The sequence below is a fragment of the Pipistrellus kuhlii genome, unplaced genomic scaffold (genome assembly GCF_014108245.1).
Source record: "Pipistrellus kuhlii isolate mPipKuh1 unplaced genomic scaffold, mPipKuh1.p scaffold_m20_p_9, whole genome shotgun sequence".
In the NCBI taxonomy this organism is placed as follows: domain Eukaryota; kingdom Metazoa; phylum Chordata; class Mammalia; order Chiroptera; family Vespertilionidae; genus Pipistrellus; species Pipistrellus kuhlii.
The window spans coordinates 17,043,519-17,062,535 of record NW_023425595.1 but is presented as its reverse complement, the minus strand read 5'-3'; the positions used below and the strand labels follow the sequence as shown (position 1 = coordinate 17,062,535).

General features: G+C 35.4%; 1 protein-coding gene across 2 annotated transcripts in view; it reads left to right on the top strand.

The window, feature by feature from the left end:
• The window catches only part of ANO3 (anoctamin 3), a 190,083-nt gene that overhangs the window by 98,149 nt on the left and 72,917 nt on the right, over nt 1-19,017 (top strand). For both annotated transcript variants that reach the window (XM_036427099.2, XM_036427101.2), the window contains 6 exons: nt 869-1,000; nt 4,212-4,318; nt 5,148-5,203; nt 7,909-8,030; nt 10,791-10,925; nt 17,085-17,181. In XM_036427099.2, coding sequence (XP_036282992.1) covers nt 869-1,000; nt 4,212-4,318; nt 5,148-5,203; nt 7,909-8,030; nt 10,791-10,925; nt 17,085-17,181 — 649 coding nt within the window. The remainder of the gene's footprint in view (nt 1-868; nt 1,001-4,211; nt 4,319-5,147; nt 5,204-7,908; nt 8,031-10,790; nt 10,926-17,084; nt 17,182-19,017) is intronic.

The following is a 19,017-nucleotide window of genomic DNA, read 5'->3' as shown; positions in this document are numbered from 1 at the left end:
TTCCTTTAAACATTACCCTAGTCAAACCTCTTTACAATATATTTTCACAAATTTTTTCTATGTTCCTTTACTTTGTGGATGCATATGGGGTGTCATAAATAGAAAAGGTGTTTATGAAACTATATTACATATTAAACTGAAAAAAAATATCATGTAATTTGCTTTAATTTAGACTTTCAATTGAGAAAATAAATGATCTTGATTTTTTTTAAAAAATACCTTCGGAAAAGAAAATTAAGATATGTGTGTGTTTGGGTGGCTGGCAGTGATCATCATTGTTACAAAATTACAAAACCAATTTGTGGATAATTCGAAAGGGGGGAAAATCAATCATGTACACTACGATTCAATTGTGCTTATTCTTTCTTGAAGTTGGAAAGGTGTTTTGTGTAATAAAGATATTTTAGCCAATAAATATGAGGGGATAATTAATGTACAATCACTTATCTAGCTTTTGAAGTTCATAATTTCTCCAGACAGGCTGATTGCAATAGTTATAGTTTTATTATTGCTGCTATTTATCATTTGGCAATGCACTTTCACATTCAATTAATAAAGCATCTTCACAATGACCCTTCAGGGCAGCAGAACACATTGTGGGTTTTCTGATAAACAGGCATCTGATAAACTCTGTTGTCACTGCTCCCTTCCATCCATGCCTCATCCCCCAACCTTCACAGCTGGTGTGGTACAGTTGGGGCTCTGACCAAGTTCTTTTGATCTTTTAATTCAGATTTCTTTCCTTCATGTGTGTGGTTGTGTCAGTGTGTTTATGTCTTTTGGGAACTAATTTTTGGAATGGCAGTGGAAGGTAGGCATTACTCTGGAATGCAACCTAATCTAATTCTGAAATGTGGCTTTGTTCCAGTATGCACAATTATTTTAGAAGACTCAAAAAGTGGATGTCCCAAAACCCAATGGTTCTAGACAAGTCAGCTTTTCCAGACCTGGAGGAGTCAGACTGCTACACTGGCCCCTTCAGCCGTGCGCGGATTCACCAGTGAGTCCCCATCTGTTTTCTCCCATGACCCGCCTTGATATCTGTCATTATTTGGAAGTTGTTGATGGAATAAACATAGCTGGGACCAGTTCCATGTTTTCCAAAAAAGAGCATGTATCATTTTATTAAAATGCATACTTAGAATAAAACTCAGTGAACATGATTAATTAGTTATCAACTCTGTTTAGAGACATTCCAGTAATGAATGATTAATTGTAAACTCCTGGATTGAGCTAGCTCCCAATTCTCTCAAAATAATTATTATGGTAGTAAGTCACTCAGTTAAAGTAACAAAAATGATGATGATAATAATAGAATTGCTATTAAATAACATCCTTGAATAATGGATTTTTCTAATTAAATTATATTTGTAATTATACTTAATTGTATATAATTAATTTAATCCATTGTACAATTTTATTAAAGTAAGGTGAATAAGAAATTTTTAGCAATTTTTACAAGCCTATCTGTTTGTCTATCTACCAACATATCTCTACTCATTAATTTATTCAATTATTAAGTTTCAACATGACACAGATTGAGGTTATGATACAGTCCCTGCTTTCACGGTTCTTCCAGGCTACTGGGTCAAACAAAAATCTTAAGTTAATAATTAAACACAATAGTATAAACATAAAGATGGAGAAACGCACAGAATGCAGTAGGTCAATAGCTGCAAGGTCAATTTGCAATATGCAGTTTTGGACTGACATCTTCTGGGATGTAGGATATTGTGAGGGGCAGGATGAACCAGAATTCCTGGCCACCAAACATGTAACAGAACCAGTAATCAATGGGAAATACTGCTTTCCAAATATGTATGTTATTATTTACTCCAGAGGCAGATTTAGAAGCATTCTTTTTAATTCCAGCTAAGAAGTGGAGGAAGCAGTGTAAATTCAAATGAATTCCAAATTTAGAAAGACATTGTACTTTTAGCTTTTTGCCTTGTTTTTTCATGTTCTGTGATACAAAAATCAAAACAACAACACAAAGTCTGCTATTTCTCTTTCTACCTGAGAAACTAAGGTGATCTTTGAAAAATTTCAATCAGATCATGAAACTTGGGGGTGCTTAAGACCACCCCCAATGGCCTCCCATTTACACTTATCATAAAATGCAAATTCTTACCATGTGATCATGTATGCTGTGATCTCTGTCCAATACTATCACCTCATCTTCTATTATATAATTTCCACACCATTTCCTGACTTTAGGGCTACCCATCAGAAGCTCCACCTAAATTCTATCTTAGAGTCTTTGTTCTTGCTGTTCTTCTTGCTAAGATGCTCTTCTCTCTGATTTTCACATGGACTATCCCTTCTTACCATTCAGCTGTCACTCAAAAGTCATCAGCTCAGAGAGACCTTCTCTGAAAATCATATCTATAGTCCCTATGCCCCAGTCATTCTCTATGCCATTAGGCAGTTTTATTTTTCTTCGTAGCAACTTCTGAAGTTATGTAACTGATTTATTTACTGATATATTATATGTTTCCTTTCTTTGTAATGTAACTTCACAGAGAAGGAATTTATCTGCTAAAGAAATATTTGTTCAGAGAATTCTGAATCAAATCTGATGGTTAAATATTTGGTGGATATTCCTTTTGATTCTTATCATTAACAGGTCATAGAACTGTTAACTCGGTGCATCTAAGTACAAAAATAAAAAGCACAGTATTAGAATATTGGAGGGACTAGGGCAGAGTAAAAGTAATGCATTAGGAAAGACAAGTGAAATGCACATTTTTAAAAAATATATATTTTATTGATTTTGTACAGAGAGGAAGGGAGAGAGATAGAGAGTTAGAAACATCAATGAGAGAGAGTCATTGATCAGTTGCCTCTTGCACACCCCCTACTGGGGATATACCCACAACCAAGGTACATGCCCTTGACCGGAATCGAACCTGGATCCCTTCAGTCCCCAAGCCGACGCTCTATCCATTGAGCTAAACCGGTTTTGTCAAAATGCACATTTTTGTAAGAGAGGGAGAAGCTACATCCAGAGGAGATGACCCAGGAAACTTTTATGAAATGCTAGTTCTTTTCAAGCCACTAAAAATGTGGAGGGAGGTGGTGAGAGGTAGGGGAACATATATGAGAATCAGAGCAAAATCTCAAGGTAAAAAAGGATGGGAGTCTGAGGTGATAAGTTCTACACTTTGACAGACTAACAGATATAAGAAGCCAGAACTATAAGAAGTAAGACCAATGGGTGGTTGAAATGCAAGAATAGAAAGCCTCCTAGGAAAATAGTATTGGAGAGCTGCTGACAGGTTATAGTAGGAGCCTTCTAGGGGTCAGAGCTGTACATTAAAAATCAGGAGAGAAATTGCACAGCTGATCAGGGGTAAAGAGGGCATTCTTTTCATAACCTAGCAAAGAGGCTATGAGACCCAGAGCAAGATGTGTATGGAAACCAAGAGAGTCTCAGTTTAGTTATAAAATTTACTTTGTTTGGCAACTATTTGAATATAGATGAAAAGAAATCAAGGATCATAAAAAACCCAATACTTTAGACCTAAGAGTCTGAGAAAATGCTGGTTTATCGTGCACAAAAAAAAGAACCTAGAAACAAAAATTGTCAGCAGTTGAGTGGGGACTGGGACACTTCCATTTTTTTGAGGCTCCCAGGATATCATAAAGTAAATGCTAAAACAGACCCTTCCTTTCCTTTCCTCTTGGAATCGCCCTTTTGCTCTTTTCATCACTGACTCTTAAGTCTTTTCTCCTGGCAACTCTCTCCCTTTGTAGGGACAGAATAGGGCATGAAGGGAAGGAAGGGCTATTGCTTGCTGCTAATGTTTTATATAAACAAAAAAAAAACTAGCTTGGAAAGTGTGGCATGGAGAGTTACATGAATTTTTAATGTGCTCTGTTTGGAATTACATTGCATAATTAAAGTAGATAGGGGCCCATGGAAACTGTTCTCTCCTCGTTCAATGCCAAACAACTAATATGAGGACATCCAGGCTTTCTTATAAACCAAACGATGTTAAAATGTATATTTGATAATGCTCTTTATGATTTATATTTATTTTTATCCCCCGATTGATTTTTTAAGAAGGTGGTTTCTCTTTTGATTTACTCTACTTCGTATGCATTAGTTTAAAGGAGAAAGCATATGGATGACTTCCCAAGAAGTTGTTGCATTTGTTGGATTCGGTGCTCTGCCCTGAATACTAAAACGGGTCCCCTTGTCTTAACAGCTTCATAATAAACAATAAGGACACTTTCTTCAGCAATGCCACTCGAAGCAGGATAGTCTACCACATGCTTCAGCACACCAAATATGAAAATGGAATATCAAAAGTGGGTAAGAACACGAATGAAAAAATGTAGAGAAAGTCGAATTTGCTGTCACTGATAGTACCCAGAAATATTTGACTGAAGTTTTGCCTTCATGCATTAAATATGGATATAGAACACATTGAGCACAAACTAAACATTCTGTTTTTTAGCCTTTCAATAAAACAAACTCTTTGAAGAACATTTTGCCATATGTATCAAAATGCCAACTGTGCAAACACTTTAGAACAGTAATTGTATTCTTGAAATGTATTTCAAGAAAACAATCAGACTTTTAATAACAATATACAAAGGCCTTTGTTCATTGTGGTTTTGTAATAGAATAAAAAATATATACATTAACTGTCCATCATTAGGAATTGACAAATAAATTAGGCTACATCCACATAATACATCTATTAAAATGAATAATTCAAAGATTTTGCAACACTAATAAGTATTATTTTGAGATATTTTAAGAGGTAGGAAATTCCTCCAATTTTCTTAATAATTTTTTTTTTTTTTTTAGTAAAAAGAAAAGTTGCTCTAGGCTCATGTGATCCCATGTGAGTCGATATTAATACCCCCCCCCCCCCAATTTCATAATGCAACAAAGTGAAAATATTAGGTTGGCACCCTACAAATTTCCATATATTAATATTGTAAGGACAGAATTTGACTCTTAGCATTAGTCTCTTTCATAGCCTCACAGTCCTTATAGGTGATGTTGTTATGGAAAGCATTTGGGTTATTTTCAGCTTTCAAATTAACTTAACATTCAAAGTATATGTATGTTGCTGCAGAAGAAAATCTTTATTTAAACAAACTCAAGAACTGTTGATTTCTTCTCTTTTCAGGTATCTGTAAACTGATAAACAATGGCTCATATATAGCAGCTTTTCCCCCACATGAGGTAATTTTAAAATATAATTTCCATTAAAAAATGTTTTCATGCTCAATGCTTGATCCATTTATTTTATTTTATTTAAATCTGGCTTCCCTCTCCCAAGACAATTCATTCAGAGACTGGCTCTGGTCTTTTCTGAAACCCCCATTCTATTTTGTCTCTACACTGGCTCCCCTGCCCAGAACCATCAGGAATCCCAGCCTTGGAGGCAACTCATGGACTTTGCTTGGCCGCTCTGGCTGCTACCATCTACTCCAACACAGAGATCATTTGGGAACCACACAACTCCCAAACAGGGCAGATCCCTGGTTCGTGCAAACTGCTTTGGGATACCTGAAAATCAAACACAAGCCCACAAAAAACCCTACAGCCATTATATACTTTATTCTCTGTGTGATTATTACCACTCTACCAGTTTTAAGTAGGAAAGCCTGTTCAAACTACGGTGGGCTTAGCCTGCTGAGTCATGAATTAAATTTGAGTTAGTTTTAACCCTCTCCCCACACAACCATATATACACACTGTATTAATTTTAAGGCAATTTTGCACTTTTATATAAGAATGGGGTCATTAGAGGCTTCACTTCAGCTCTTTCAGAACTAGTCACTCTTCTAAGGACAAAGGATGCAGACTTACAACCTTTGCCTGAGGGATCCCTGTGCCTGAGGAATTCACAGTACAGTACAACTCATGACAGATAAAATGTGTTGAGTACTTAATACTTGGCACTGAGCTAAATGTCTTTTATGGGTCATCTCATTCAATCCTTGCAGAAAATCTTTGAGATAGACAATTATTTTAACTCCATTTTATAAATGTCATTGAGGCATAGAAATGTTATATATCAAAGGTACAGTTTTGAGCCTGGGAAGCCAGACTCCATTTTCTCTCAATGATGGTAAAGTTACTGTATTTATTAACAGACCTTAGATTCCAAACAGTAAAGTCTAGTTTACTTTAAGTTAAAAGGAAACTCATTGGTTTAAAAAGGAATTTAAGCCCTGCTGGTATGGGTCAGTGGGTTGGGCATCATCTTGCACCAAAGGGATACCAGGTGTGTTTTTTTATGGCTTTTTTCCTTTTTTTTTTTTTTTTTTTTTTTTTTTTTTTTTTTTTTTAATTCTTGATTGTTGAAAGTATTATATATGACCCTTTTCCCCCATTGTCCTTTCTACCAGTCTGCCCATGTCCCCCAGCCCTGGCCTTTACCACCCCCCATTGTCTGTGTCCATTGATTATGCTTATATACATACACGTTCTTTGGTTGATCTCTTACTCCTGCCTCCTCTGATTCCTCCCAACCACAGTCCATCCTCTCTCCTTCCCTCTGAGGTGTGATGGTCTGTTCAATGCTTCTGTCTCTCAGTCTATTTTTGTTCATCAGTTTATGTTGTTCATTATATTTCACAAATGAATGAGGTCTTGTGATACTTATCCTTCTCTGACTGGCTTATTTCGCTTAGCATAATGCTCTCCAGGTCTATCCATGCTGTTGTAAATGGTAAGAGTTCTTTCTTTTTCACAGCAGCATGGTATTCTATTGTGTAGATCTACCACAATTTTTTTTAATCCACTAATTTGCTGATGGGCACTTAGCCTGTTTCCAAATCTAAACTATTGTAAATTGTGCTGCTTTGAACATAGGTGTGTGTATGTTCTTTCTGATTGGTGTTTGACTTCTTGGGACATAGTCCTAGGAGTGGGATTACTAGGTCAAATGAGAGTTCCATTTTTAATTTTTTGAGGGAACTCCATACTGTTTTCCACAAAGGCTGCACAGGTCTGCATTCCCACTAGCAGTGTACGAGAGTTGAGGATTCCCATTTCTCCACATCCTAGCAAGCACTTGTTTGTTGATTTGTTGATGATAGTCATTATGACAGGTGTGAGATGGTACCTCATGTCACTTTGATTTGCATTGCTTGGATGATTAGTGATTTTGAGCATTTTTTCATGTCTCTTGGCTTTCTGTACATCTGCTTTCAAGAAGTATCCATTTAGGTCTTATGTCCATTTTTTATTGGATTATTTATCTTCCTTTTGTTAAGTTGTACAAGCTCCTTATAAATTTTAGAGATCAAACCCTTATTGGAGATAATATTGACAAATATATTCTTCCATCCAGTGGGCTTTCTTGTTTTTTAATAGTTTCTTTTGCTGTGCAGAAACTTTTTATTTTTATGTAGTCCCATTTATTTATTTTCTCTTTAGTTTCCATTTTCCTAGGAGATTTGTCAGTAAACAAATTGCTTTGACATCTGTTTGATATTTTACTGCCTGTGGATTCCTCCTAAGATTTTTATGGTTTCCTGTCTTACATTTAAGTCTTTTGATTCCTGGTCAGGGCACATGCCTAAATTGTGGCCTTATTCCCGGGTTGGGGATGTGTAGGAGGCAGCCAATTGATGTTATGTTCTCCTATCAATGTTTCTCTTTCCTCCCTTCCTCTCTCTCTAAAAATCAATAAACTATTCTTTTTTAAGAAAAAGAATTTAACAAAGGATTTTTAAGGAGCTATCAGAATATTTTTAATGAGGGAGACATATGTAAAGCCATCATCATTCCAGAGATGAGCTAAATACACAATTTCCTAAGCTTTCAATAAATTATTAAATAATTCTGTATTGGAAAAAAAGGAAAAAACAATTACTGTGTAGTTCAAACTCCAGTAAGAGAATGGGTATGGATTTATCTTATTTCATCTGTTTTAGGGAGCTTACAAGAGTAGCCAGCCCATCAAAACCCATGGACCTCAGAATAACAGACATCTGTTATATGAGCGCTGGGCACGCTGGGGAATGTGGTACAAGCACCAGCCCCTGGATTTAATCAGGTACTGGGGATGGATCAATATGGAAGATATATGTTGTTTTATTGTCATTTTCTTGTATTGGAAACTATTTTTTTTTTACCCATCAAATTATCTGTACTGATGCAATCAGAAAAAAAAAAAAAAAAAAAAGCTACTATGGGTCTTTTCAATAAAAGGAATTTAATTTAATTAGGAAATTGGTTACACGGGAGGGAAAGCTGTGGAATCAAACAGGAATGATAAGACAAGCAGAGATTTACAACGGTAGAAGATTGCTAATGACCCTCAAGCTGAAGGGGAAATAGAACAAAGTATATTTCAGTGCATAAAACTTAGACTGTGCAACTCATGATTAACTACTTGTAACAAAGTGTAAGTGTAGGGAGTAGAGCTATGATGAAGCCATGGCTGCTCTGGAGACTGCACTGAGGACAACCACAAGAGCAGAAAAGTTCCTGGCTTCTCCCTTCCTTCCACCTTGGTGTCTCCCGTGCCTCCTGGCCCCAACTTAACCCGGAGCAATTTATGAGGGAACCTGTGTAATCTACTTCCCTGTGAAAACAAATTAAATCAAAACCAAGAAAGCAGAAAATGGTTTGGAAAGCAAAGAAGAAAATGACCAACAAAGCATCTACTATTTAGTATGCATATACATATCTTTTAACCAAATTCAGTATCTATTCTATTCCAGGAAGTTTATCCTAGTGAATAATTATCCTCAACTTGTATTAGTCTTGAAATACTGTGTCATTATTTATGATTTATTTTATTTTGATGTAACTCAGGTAAATATATGTACTCCTGTCAAATAATATTGTTACCTCTTATTTAACTCTTATTTAACCTTTAACAATGTGAAGTTTAAAATATCAATATAATAATGTCTATATAAGGGGTCCATCTGTGTAGTGTTCTATAATTATTATAAAGATATTCTTATATATTAGTAGCATATTAGAAAAACTCCCACCTTCAAAGGCACAAAGCCCTATTGTTATTAAAATAATCTTCTGTTTCAAAGTAGAGCATAAAAATCTATAATAATAAAAGTATAATATGCTAATTAGACCAGACATCCTCTGGACAATCTTCCAAAGGATGCTGGGGCTGTGAGGGAGGCCAGGTTCTGGTGACTGCCAGCAGAGGGAAACCGGTGCCAGAGGGAAGCTGGTGCTGGCAGCTGGGGAAGGAAGGCCTACTCTTGCATGAATTTCATTTATAGGGCTCTAGTATTGTATAAAAATGTTGTATATTGTCTAAAATGAATAGACTATTGGTCCATGTCTCCTAGAAGAAATAAATGGACAAAAACATTAAAATATTAGATAAATGATGCTTAAAGGAGGATGACCTGATGTTCACACTTGATAGAATATACACAAATTTTAGTTGGCACAATATAGAAAATAAAGTAGAAAAGGAGTAATTTTCAGAAAGACAAGTCTTGTAAAAAAAAAAAAAAAAAAAACAACAACAACAACAACAACAACAAGATAATTTTCTTCCCAGCAAGAATCACTGCCCAAATGAACTATAAAACAACAGTCTTTAAAACTACTGCAGTGGGGGGAAAGCTGTGTGTTAAGTAACCATTTTTAGAAAATGGGGACCAAATATAATAGTAGGAGAGAATTAAAAAAAAAAAAAAGTTTATCTCTTACCAGAGCTTTAGAAATGGTGTAACAGTTTATATTGACAGTAAACTTGGTGGATGAAAGAGCAATTGAGTAATTTTTAGAACCACAATATTCTTCAGCCATTTCCACATAAGTGGTATTCATCAGCTGAAGGGAAATAAAATACATTAATTCCCTTATCTTCATTTGATTCTTCCTGTAGTAAGAGCTAGTAAAACAAGACACAGTCCACTTCTCAGCAGCTTTCAGGCATGGGAAGGGAAAAAAATGGAGGAGTGCTGGGTCAGTGCCATGCTGTTTATAAATTCAGGACACAGAAACATGGCTGAGGGCGGGACATCTAACCCAGGGCTGTGATATAAAGTGAATGGTAAACACAAGCCAGGCACAGGACAAAGGTAAAATGTAATATTCCAAAGCATGAACCAAGAAAAGAACCATGTGCTGCTGGAACTGCAGACTTGAACTTCGTTGAGGAAGATGTGACATAATTAACTGTGCAGATTGTCTGCAGCATCAGGGAGTCTGGCCAAGGGTGCTGATGGGGACTGAAATTGTTTCTGCTCTCCCCATCCACCTACAGAGGAGACTTCTTTCTTTATGTGAGAGCAATATGGTGTGGCACAGATATATGTGTGGAAAACAAAAAGGGATTCTTCTAGGATAGGGGTGTCGAACTCAATCAGAGAAGGGGCCAAAATCTAAAATCCAGCCTAAATCGCGGGCCGAATGGTTTACTGAACAGTCATAAACTGTCATTGTGATGGAAACGCAGCGGAGTACAGTGATGACAGTGCGGTGCGGGCCACATTGCAAGGCCTGGTGGGACGGATTTGGCCCGCGGGCCTTGTGTTTGACACATGTGTTCTAGGAGGATGGACAAAAGCAAGAATTTGCTTGCAGAAAGCTTTATGAACCATATTAAGTTTTACACAGAAATAAATATATTTTATAAAATTATTAGGTCACAATATTTAAAGATAAACAATTTCACCATTATTAGAATCATTAGCAACCATGAATATTAGGATAACCCAGCTGGAGCTGCCAGGGAACTGAGCTGGAAGCCACAAGTGTCCATCTGAAGTGATGAGGTGTAGTGTCACTTATGTTGCCTAAGCTAACAATTTGCTTTCTCGTGCAGGCTGTATTTTGGTGAGAAGATTGGGCTATACTTTGCGTGGCTGGGATGGTATACTGGAATGCTGATTCCTGCAGCACTGGTTGGCTTGTGTGTTTTCTTCTATGGAATATTTACAATGAACGCAAGTCAAGTAAGGTAAGCTACTAGTAGACTTGTTGAAAATTGTTGGCCTTTTTTTTGATTGGACAAAAGCTTAATGATAATAATGACTATAAAAAAAAGTGATGGTATTTTATTTATTTGCTGTTTTTGTCAGGTTTTGTTTTTGTTTGTTTTTGGTAGGGGAGCATCACAATAAAAAAGGTAATTCCTCTTCTATTGTTAACGGTAGTTTGCCCTCCTGTGGGCTTCTCAGAATTCCCTGAGGCCTTCCTGGGAGGATGGGGTGTCATGGAAAGCTTTACTGATGATGTAAAATTAAGGGGGTTTCTTCCATGGTCCCATTTCCCTGTGTCTCAGCCTTATTTTCAGCAGAGCTAGGATTGAAGTCACTGCCCAGAGTTTCCACTCCATATTAAAGCTCATTTGGCCAGGTTAGCTTGTGTTCCCAGCTGCAGTCCATTGTGTTTGGGGTCTACATGGGCTAAGGGCCACACATCTACTAAGGTCACATGGTATGCTAACCCACATGCCAGTGCGGGTCATGCAGCAAAGGAGCAAGAGCACAAGAGATCAGGAGCAGAACAAGAGAGACAGAATTCTTAGTCTGAGGATTTTAACTTTCCAAGAGTTCGCATGCTTGCAGTGGCTCTAGCCCCTAGCCAAGTATCTTTTTCCCAGGTTAGACTCACAGGCAAAAGCACCTTCCATGCATCACTTTATTGCATATGCACCCATCTATCTCTTCTTTGGATTTCTTATCCCAGTGATCTGCAGGGAATGGACAAATGGTTCCCTGGGGAGCATGAAGTTTTAGCTTCCTGGTGAAGCTTCTCAGATGACCGTGCTTATAATGTCTGGCCATCCCTTTGCTTTCTTCTATTATTAATATTAGCTAGCTAATTATGACAATAACATTGTTATATGAAAATTATTTTTCATAAGCCCTAAAATTATTTCTGTGTATGTCAAATTTTTCTTTCTAGTATATGCCACATAACAATTCAATAACGCAGTAGACAGTTATATAATTTATATTTGCATAGCATTTGGAAGTCTTGAATGCCCTCTCAAAACATTAGTTCAAATAATTGTATAGTTACAATCCTTTTAACACAGTATACAAAGACCTTCCAAATATGTTGTTTCATTTAACATACCCTTTTCTGTCAGCCTTTGAGGTGAGTATTTATTTTTGCTGATGAGGGAATCTTATATACTTAAAAATGACTAAACAAAATATTCATCTCACATAAGCCTTTCTCTAAGCAACCTGCTCTCCTGAGAACAGAAAGTTGCTTTCTATTCTCTTCTTATTCTCTAGGAATAGATATTGTAGTATTTTTGCATCAACTTAAGGTATCAAGATAGCAGTGAAATAAGGTTGTGCAAAAATCACACATTTATCAGAATAATGATTCTTTTGTTAAAATTGAATGATCCAAGATTTGGATATAGGATCAGTACATTATTATTCAGCAGAGGCAACAGCCACCCTGGCACCAAACACTCTCAATAGCATGTTCTTCTTCATATATCACAAGGATATCATTAAATTTAATATTGTGTAGTACAATTCAAAATATGAAAAAATGCTTCTTCCATCAAAAGCTCAGCATTTTTTGTTGTTGTTCCAACTTTTAACCATGGCCTTAGCACTGGGCAGTAATAAGGACAATTGAGGGAATCGTGGTAATTCATTTCCTTGAATTTTTAAAAATATGTATATAATAGTTATATGTATATATATGTCAGTATATATATATATATATATATATATATATATATATATATATATATATATATATATATATATGTCAGTTTTCCCTAAAAACAAAGTACTTTCTTCTAGAGATGAATCCTGTTTCCACAGCCACCTTCCTTGATTTGCTATCTCAACATGAAATCCAAATGATAATTAGCATCAAAACAACAAAAAATCACCTACTGTTCCAAAGCATTTCATCTAGTCACAGGTTTATTTCAGAGTTTACACTATAGAAGATAGCATCTTCCTGTTCTTCCATTTATTTAATCATTATCTTAGAGTTGTCTATGGCTAGATCTTTCACCTCTTACATTAAATTTATTCCTAAGTATTTTGTTATTTTGAATGCAGTGACAAATGGGATTTTTTTTTCTTAATTTCTGTTTCTGATAGCTTGTTGTTTGTGTATAGGAACATGTGATATTTGTATATTATTGATTTTGTATCCTGCAACTTTACTGAAGTGCTTATTAGTTCTAACAGTTCTCTTGTGGAGTCTTGATGGTGTTAGAAAAAACAGTTTTTAAGATGAATTAACAAAAAGAAAATTATTCTTAGACAGACCTATTGTTCAAGTTGATTCAGTGGGTACACATTCACAAGGCTTTATCACGCCAAGTGGACTCCCCCTCCACCCCTCCAAAGCTGAAAATGAACAAAAAGCCATGAGAAGAATAGATTTGCTGTTCCTATTGATTTATGTTCCCATGGGGTAAATTAGGCCTCTTTTGTATGAGGTAAATATTCTTTAACCATTAGTACAAGGAGTGTTTTAAAAGGCATTAGCAAACTCTTTTCCTCAGTGCTTTATGGTCTTATATAACTGCTACCCCTGTCACACTGTAATTAAGATCCTGTCAGACTTTCTATCCTAAATCAAGGTAAGCTTCACTGAATATCTTGACTTTCAAAATTTCATAGAGCTGAAATTCTCCATTCAAGGTGTCAGATGTGGTTAAGTGGTAGGCGTTATTACTGCGGTGTGGGAGAATTCAGGGCTTTTATTTTGTATTGCTTTGTTTTAGTATAATTTTTAAGTTGTTTTTTGTTTAAAATATTGAAAAGCTAAGGATTTGGTTGTTTTTATTATGTTTCTATGAGTTAAGTTCATATAAGTTAAAGTCATATTTCTTAATTACCCTGCAGTATAATTATATAACCAAGTTGTATATGTATTTGTGTGTGTGTGTGTGTATATATATATGTAGATGTATATATATAAATATATATTTACATGTATATTTTACATGTGTTCAGTGCTCTTATAGATATATGTATTTATATGTATATATTTACATGTGTTCCGTGCTCTTATAGAATGAAATGTGGTTTTTTATGCATATGAGAGGACATATCATAAGAATATAAAAATGAACAAGTAGGTGGATATGGCCTCGGGCCCTGGGTTTCAGGTCCAGAGCAAAGAACAAAAACCCCAACTTCCTAGTCCATTATTTCCTCTTTGGCATTAGAATTTACCAAGAAATGTGTGTGGGGCTCAGTACCGACCAGCTTTTCAAAAGCAGTTGAGTTCTAAAGGGCCTCTCAATCTGTCTCCTGACAACACCCTTAGCAACAAAGGATTCTTTCATTTATTAACTGCCTTTATTACCAATAACCTTATGTAATATCCCAGTTAGATATTATCTCTTACTAGAAATAAAGATATTGATCTTCAGAGAGGTAAATGACTTGGTCAGGAGAGGCCATGGTCACCCTGGCCCTAAAGGCTCTTAACAGCATGTTCTATTTCAAATGGCAACTCATTTTCAAACCTCTATCTAATATATTTTTAAATTGTAGATCTATCTTCTTCAAAAACATTTAACTGCAGCCCTGGCCAGGTGGCTTAGTTGGTTGGAGCATTATCCTGTACACCAAACGGTTGTGGATTCAATTCCTGGTCAGAGTGCATACCAGAGGCCACCATCGATGTTTCTCACATCAGTGTATCTCTGTTTCTCTCTCTTTCTCTCTCTCTCTCTCTCTCTCTCTCTCTCTCTCTCTCTCTCTCTCTCTCTCTCTCTCTCTCTCTCTCTCTCTCTCTCTCCCCTTCTCTCTCTCAATAGATAAGTGCACATTGCAGTGTTGTTAACTGTGGGCATACATTGTAGAGATCCCTAGAACTTATTTATCTTGCATAGCTGAAACTCTATACTCTTGCACAGCAATTCCCACTTCCCTCTCCCCCACCTATTGGCAAATAGTATTCTTCTGTGTTCCTATGAGTATATGTGACAATAGATATTAAACAAAAGAAAGCCATAATTCAAGGGGTGGTTTACATTATCCTGCTCAGCAAAAGAAATTAAGAATCACTCATGCTGGCACTCTTCCTCCCTCTAGTGGTGAAGTAAAATCAAAGAAATTCCCCATAGTCTCAAATAAGGCTACAAATTACATTGTCAAAAATTGTTTAATATTTTTTATTACTTATCAAGTTAAATTTGAGCATGTTATAGAAAATGAGTTTAATGATTCTGGAATTAAAAATAGGATTTAGCCGAAACCGGTTTGGCTCAGTGGACTGAAGGGTCCCAGGTTCTATTCCAGTAAAGGGCATGTACCTTGGTTGCAGGAATATCCCCAATAGGGGGTGTGCAGGAGGCAGCTGATGGATGTTTCTCTCTCAACGATGTTTCTAACTCTCTATCTCTCTCCCTTCTTCTCTGTAATAAAATCAATAAAATATATTTTAAAAAATAGGATTCATTCTTATGGCTTGGATTTTAGACATGGTGCTTTTATTTGACCATTTGGAAAATGACAATATAAACCGATTTATAATACCATCCTAGTATGAAATTTTAATGCAATGCACATTATGTCATTCTTGAAACACAATGAATTATGATAAGCCCATTTTAATGAAAATTTCCTTAAAGACGTGTTAATTCTTATTTGTACAAATGTGTGGTATTACTAAGAGAAGATATAACCATCTTGTTCTTTGGGGCTTTTAAAATGTCTTATTTTACCTGTTTCTTCCTACTTCATACAGACATTCTGATTACTAGAAATATAATGTGTGATAATGGGAGGATTATAGTATATATGAGACTCATCATCATCACTAATAAACTGGTTTTTGAAAGGAAAATTCCTTTTAATATAAAGCAAATCTATCCTTCTTTTAGATATATTATACTTGATGGAGAATTGGACCCAAAATCAGAAAAAAAAAAAAAAAACAACTTCAGTCTGTCTCCAGAACTACTTATTGTTAGCTGTATGACCTTGAGAAATATCAGTTTCCTCTCAGTTGTGGGGATAATTATCCTGGCAGGAGATTGCAGTGAGGACTAAATGTAATGGAGATGAACTCATCTCTGCTCATGGCAAAGCACTATATTATTATATAGTATTTGTACTTGCTATTTATTCTTATTCTGGCTTGAGATTATATATATTCCACACATGAAAATCTTTTTTTCTTTTTTCTTCATTTGAGTGTGGACATTTTAGAAAATTGCCGTTTTTATTGCAAACACCAATTAAACTTTTATGTTCAGACCTCTATTCAAAAGCCTTGAAATTACTTTCATTATTTCCAGAGCAGATTTACTTCAAGACAATTTATTCAGGGATATTCAGTGGGAAACATCCATGCATGGCAGATAAAGGCACAAAACATCTTAAAAATAGGTTGCTGTAAACTCTCAGGCTGTGAGACTTTTGAGAAGTTATTCTTGATGCCCTGCTCCTGTCACAAAGTCATCTATAATGTATGCTGAGATGTTTTTAAAAGTAATGGCATAAAACTGAAGAGATAGATATCATACAGTTATATTCTAAGAGAGAATATAACATATTCCAGTAAATAAAAACTGTCAGTTCCATATGACAGTGTATGTCAAGGTACACAGAAAGAAGGGAAGGTTGGGGAGGGGAGGGGAAGGAAGGGAAATCAACTCTCACATTTTCAATGGACATGATGCACCGATGTACTCCAGTGGATGTCATGATGCTGTTCACTTTGGTGATTCTAAGGCAGCAAGATCCAAGTGAAAGATAGATTTGAGAAATCAGAATAGTTAGATTTGATTCCAACTCAGTTACTCCCAAGCCTGTAAACTTGGTTAAAATTCTCTTGGGTGTTCCTCACAAAATTATCCTGCATGCCATGGCATCATGTGTAAACGTGTTTTGTAACAAGGAGCCACAACTGTCTCCCGAGTATATAAATATGGCCTATGATCGTTATATTATCTGGGTGGAGATATCTAAAAATAAAGAAGCAAACAGAAACTTCATCACAGATATCCTAAAATTCAAGTTACAGCCACAGTTTTCAGTTCTTCTGCAGCCCCACTATTTCCATTTCTTTTATTCTGTGTTCTTGCTTCCCACAGGATTGACTGTAGGAGCTAAGCATCTTCCTAAACATGAAGCTTTATACTTTCTTTTTTCTGCTTTGATTTCTCCAGCAAAGAAATTTGCAAGGCTACTGAAGTCTTCATGTGCCCTCTCTGTGAAAAGAACTGCTCACTACAGAGACTCAACGAAAGCTGTATCTATGCCAAGGTGAGTGTGGACACTCAATTTCTCCTTCCTAAGCTCTATGTAGGAAAAAGTCTTCCAATGAACGGTTTGATAGCAAAGTTAAATGTTCCCAAAATTTTGACAATCCATATCATTGACAATGGAGTAAGATTTAACTTCGGCAATTACAAAATGAGTATATTTTTATTTAAGTATTATTGTCTTCCTTTATTTTTATAATTAATTATTGTCATCATCAACACAGAGTTTCTCTTGGAATGATGTCTAGATTCTTTTTAGGAAAGATTATTTTTATCTTTCATTAAGTCTCATGAAATTAAAATACTTCTAATTTTGCAGGGAGAAAAATAAAATGACATACCAAAATTTTTCAAATTGCTGTCTCTCAGATTTAACTGAAGTTTGTGTGTGTGTGTGTGTGTGTGTGTGTGTGTGTTTAATTCCTTAAGTCCAAATAACACCCAGAGCAAAGAAATCAGAATTTTGTAACCTAGGCATCAGCATATTTTAAAGCTTCCCACCCAGGTGATTCTACTATGCATACAAGTTTAAGAAACTGAATCTCAATTATTTATGTATAATAGTTTTATTAAATTATAATTAACATATAAATATGTACATATCTGTGTGTATAAATGGATACATTTTTATTATACGTACTAGTATGCACCTGTGAAATCACCACCACACTTGAAATAAAGAACATATCCATCACTTCCAAAATTCCTTCAAGCATTCATAATCCCTGCCTCCCAACTCCACTCCTGTACTCATGCAACCAACTGCTTTCTGTCATTATAGATAAGTTTGTATTCTCTAGACTTTTATGTAGATGGAATCATACAGTGTGTGATTTTTTTTTCTGCCTTCTTTCCCACAGAACAATCATTTTGAGATTCATCCATGTTGTAACATGTATCAGTAGATTATTCCTCTTTACTGCTGAGTAGTATTGCATTATAAGTCCATACCAGAGTTTGTTTATCCATTAACCTATCAATGGACTTAGGAACTGTTTTAAGTTATTATCATTTTAAATAAAGCTGCTATGAACATTATCTATCTATAAATCTTGTTATAGATAAGTATTATTTCTTTGGGATAACTCCTTAGAAGTGAAAAAGCCAGTTTATAGAATAGGTATTTACAATAACTCTCTAAAAATTTCCAAACTATTTGCCAACATGTTTATACCATTTTATATTGTTGCCAGCATTGTATGAGAGGTCCAGTTTTCTATATAATCATAAACTCTTAGGATGTGAAGTCCTTTTAACTGTTCTAATAGATGTCTAGTGATATTTTTTTGTAGTTTAATTAGTTGAAAAAAATCTGAAGATTTTTAAGATCTCTAACATGGGCATACAGCAGCCCTCTATCTAATGCTATTCCCATAGCAAAAGCAAGATCTTTCTGTGGAGTCTACTCGATTTCTAAAATATACTTAGTTTTGAATTATTTTAAATCTTCCAAAAAGATGTCTCATTTGGTAAGCCATTTTCTCAACTTTTTTTTTTCAAAAACCAATTGTGTTAGAATTATTAGATGTATGTACACATGTTTTAGCCCATGCATTTTGAAGACATATGACAGACTAGGGACACCAACGGATTCATTTAGGTTACTTATACTTTCACCTGAACAGATCTAAGGAAACACACTGGCTTTATCTGAGCATTAAATATAATAAACATCCACATATGGCAGAGTGATAAAATGAAGAAACATTCCAAAGACTAAGGGGCTTTTGTCATCATGTAGTATCTATATCACTCATTTCCCTGGCAGAAAAAAAAAAGTATGTTTAAGGACAGATATGACTCATAAAAAATTCACTTAATAACTATTATAAGAAAG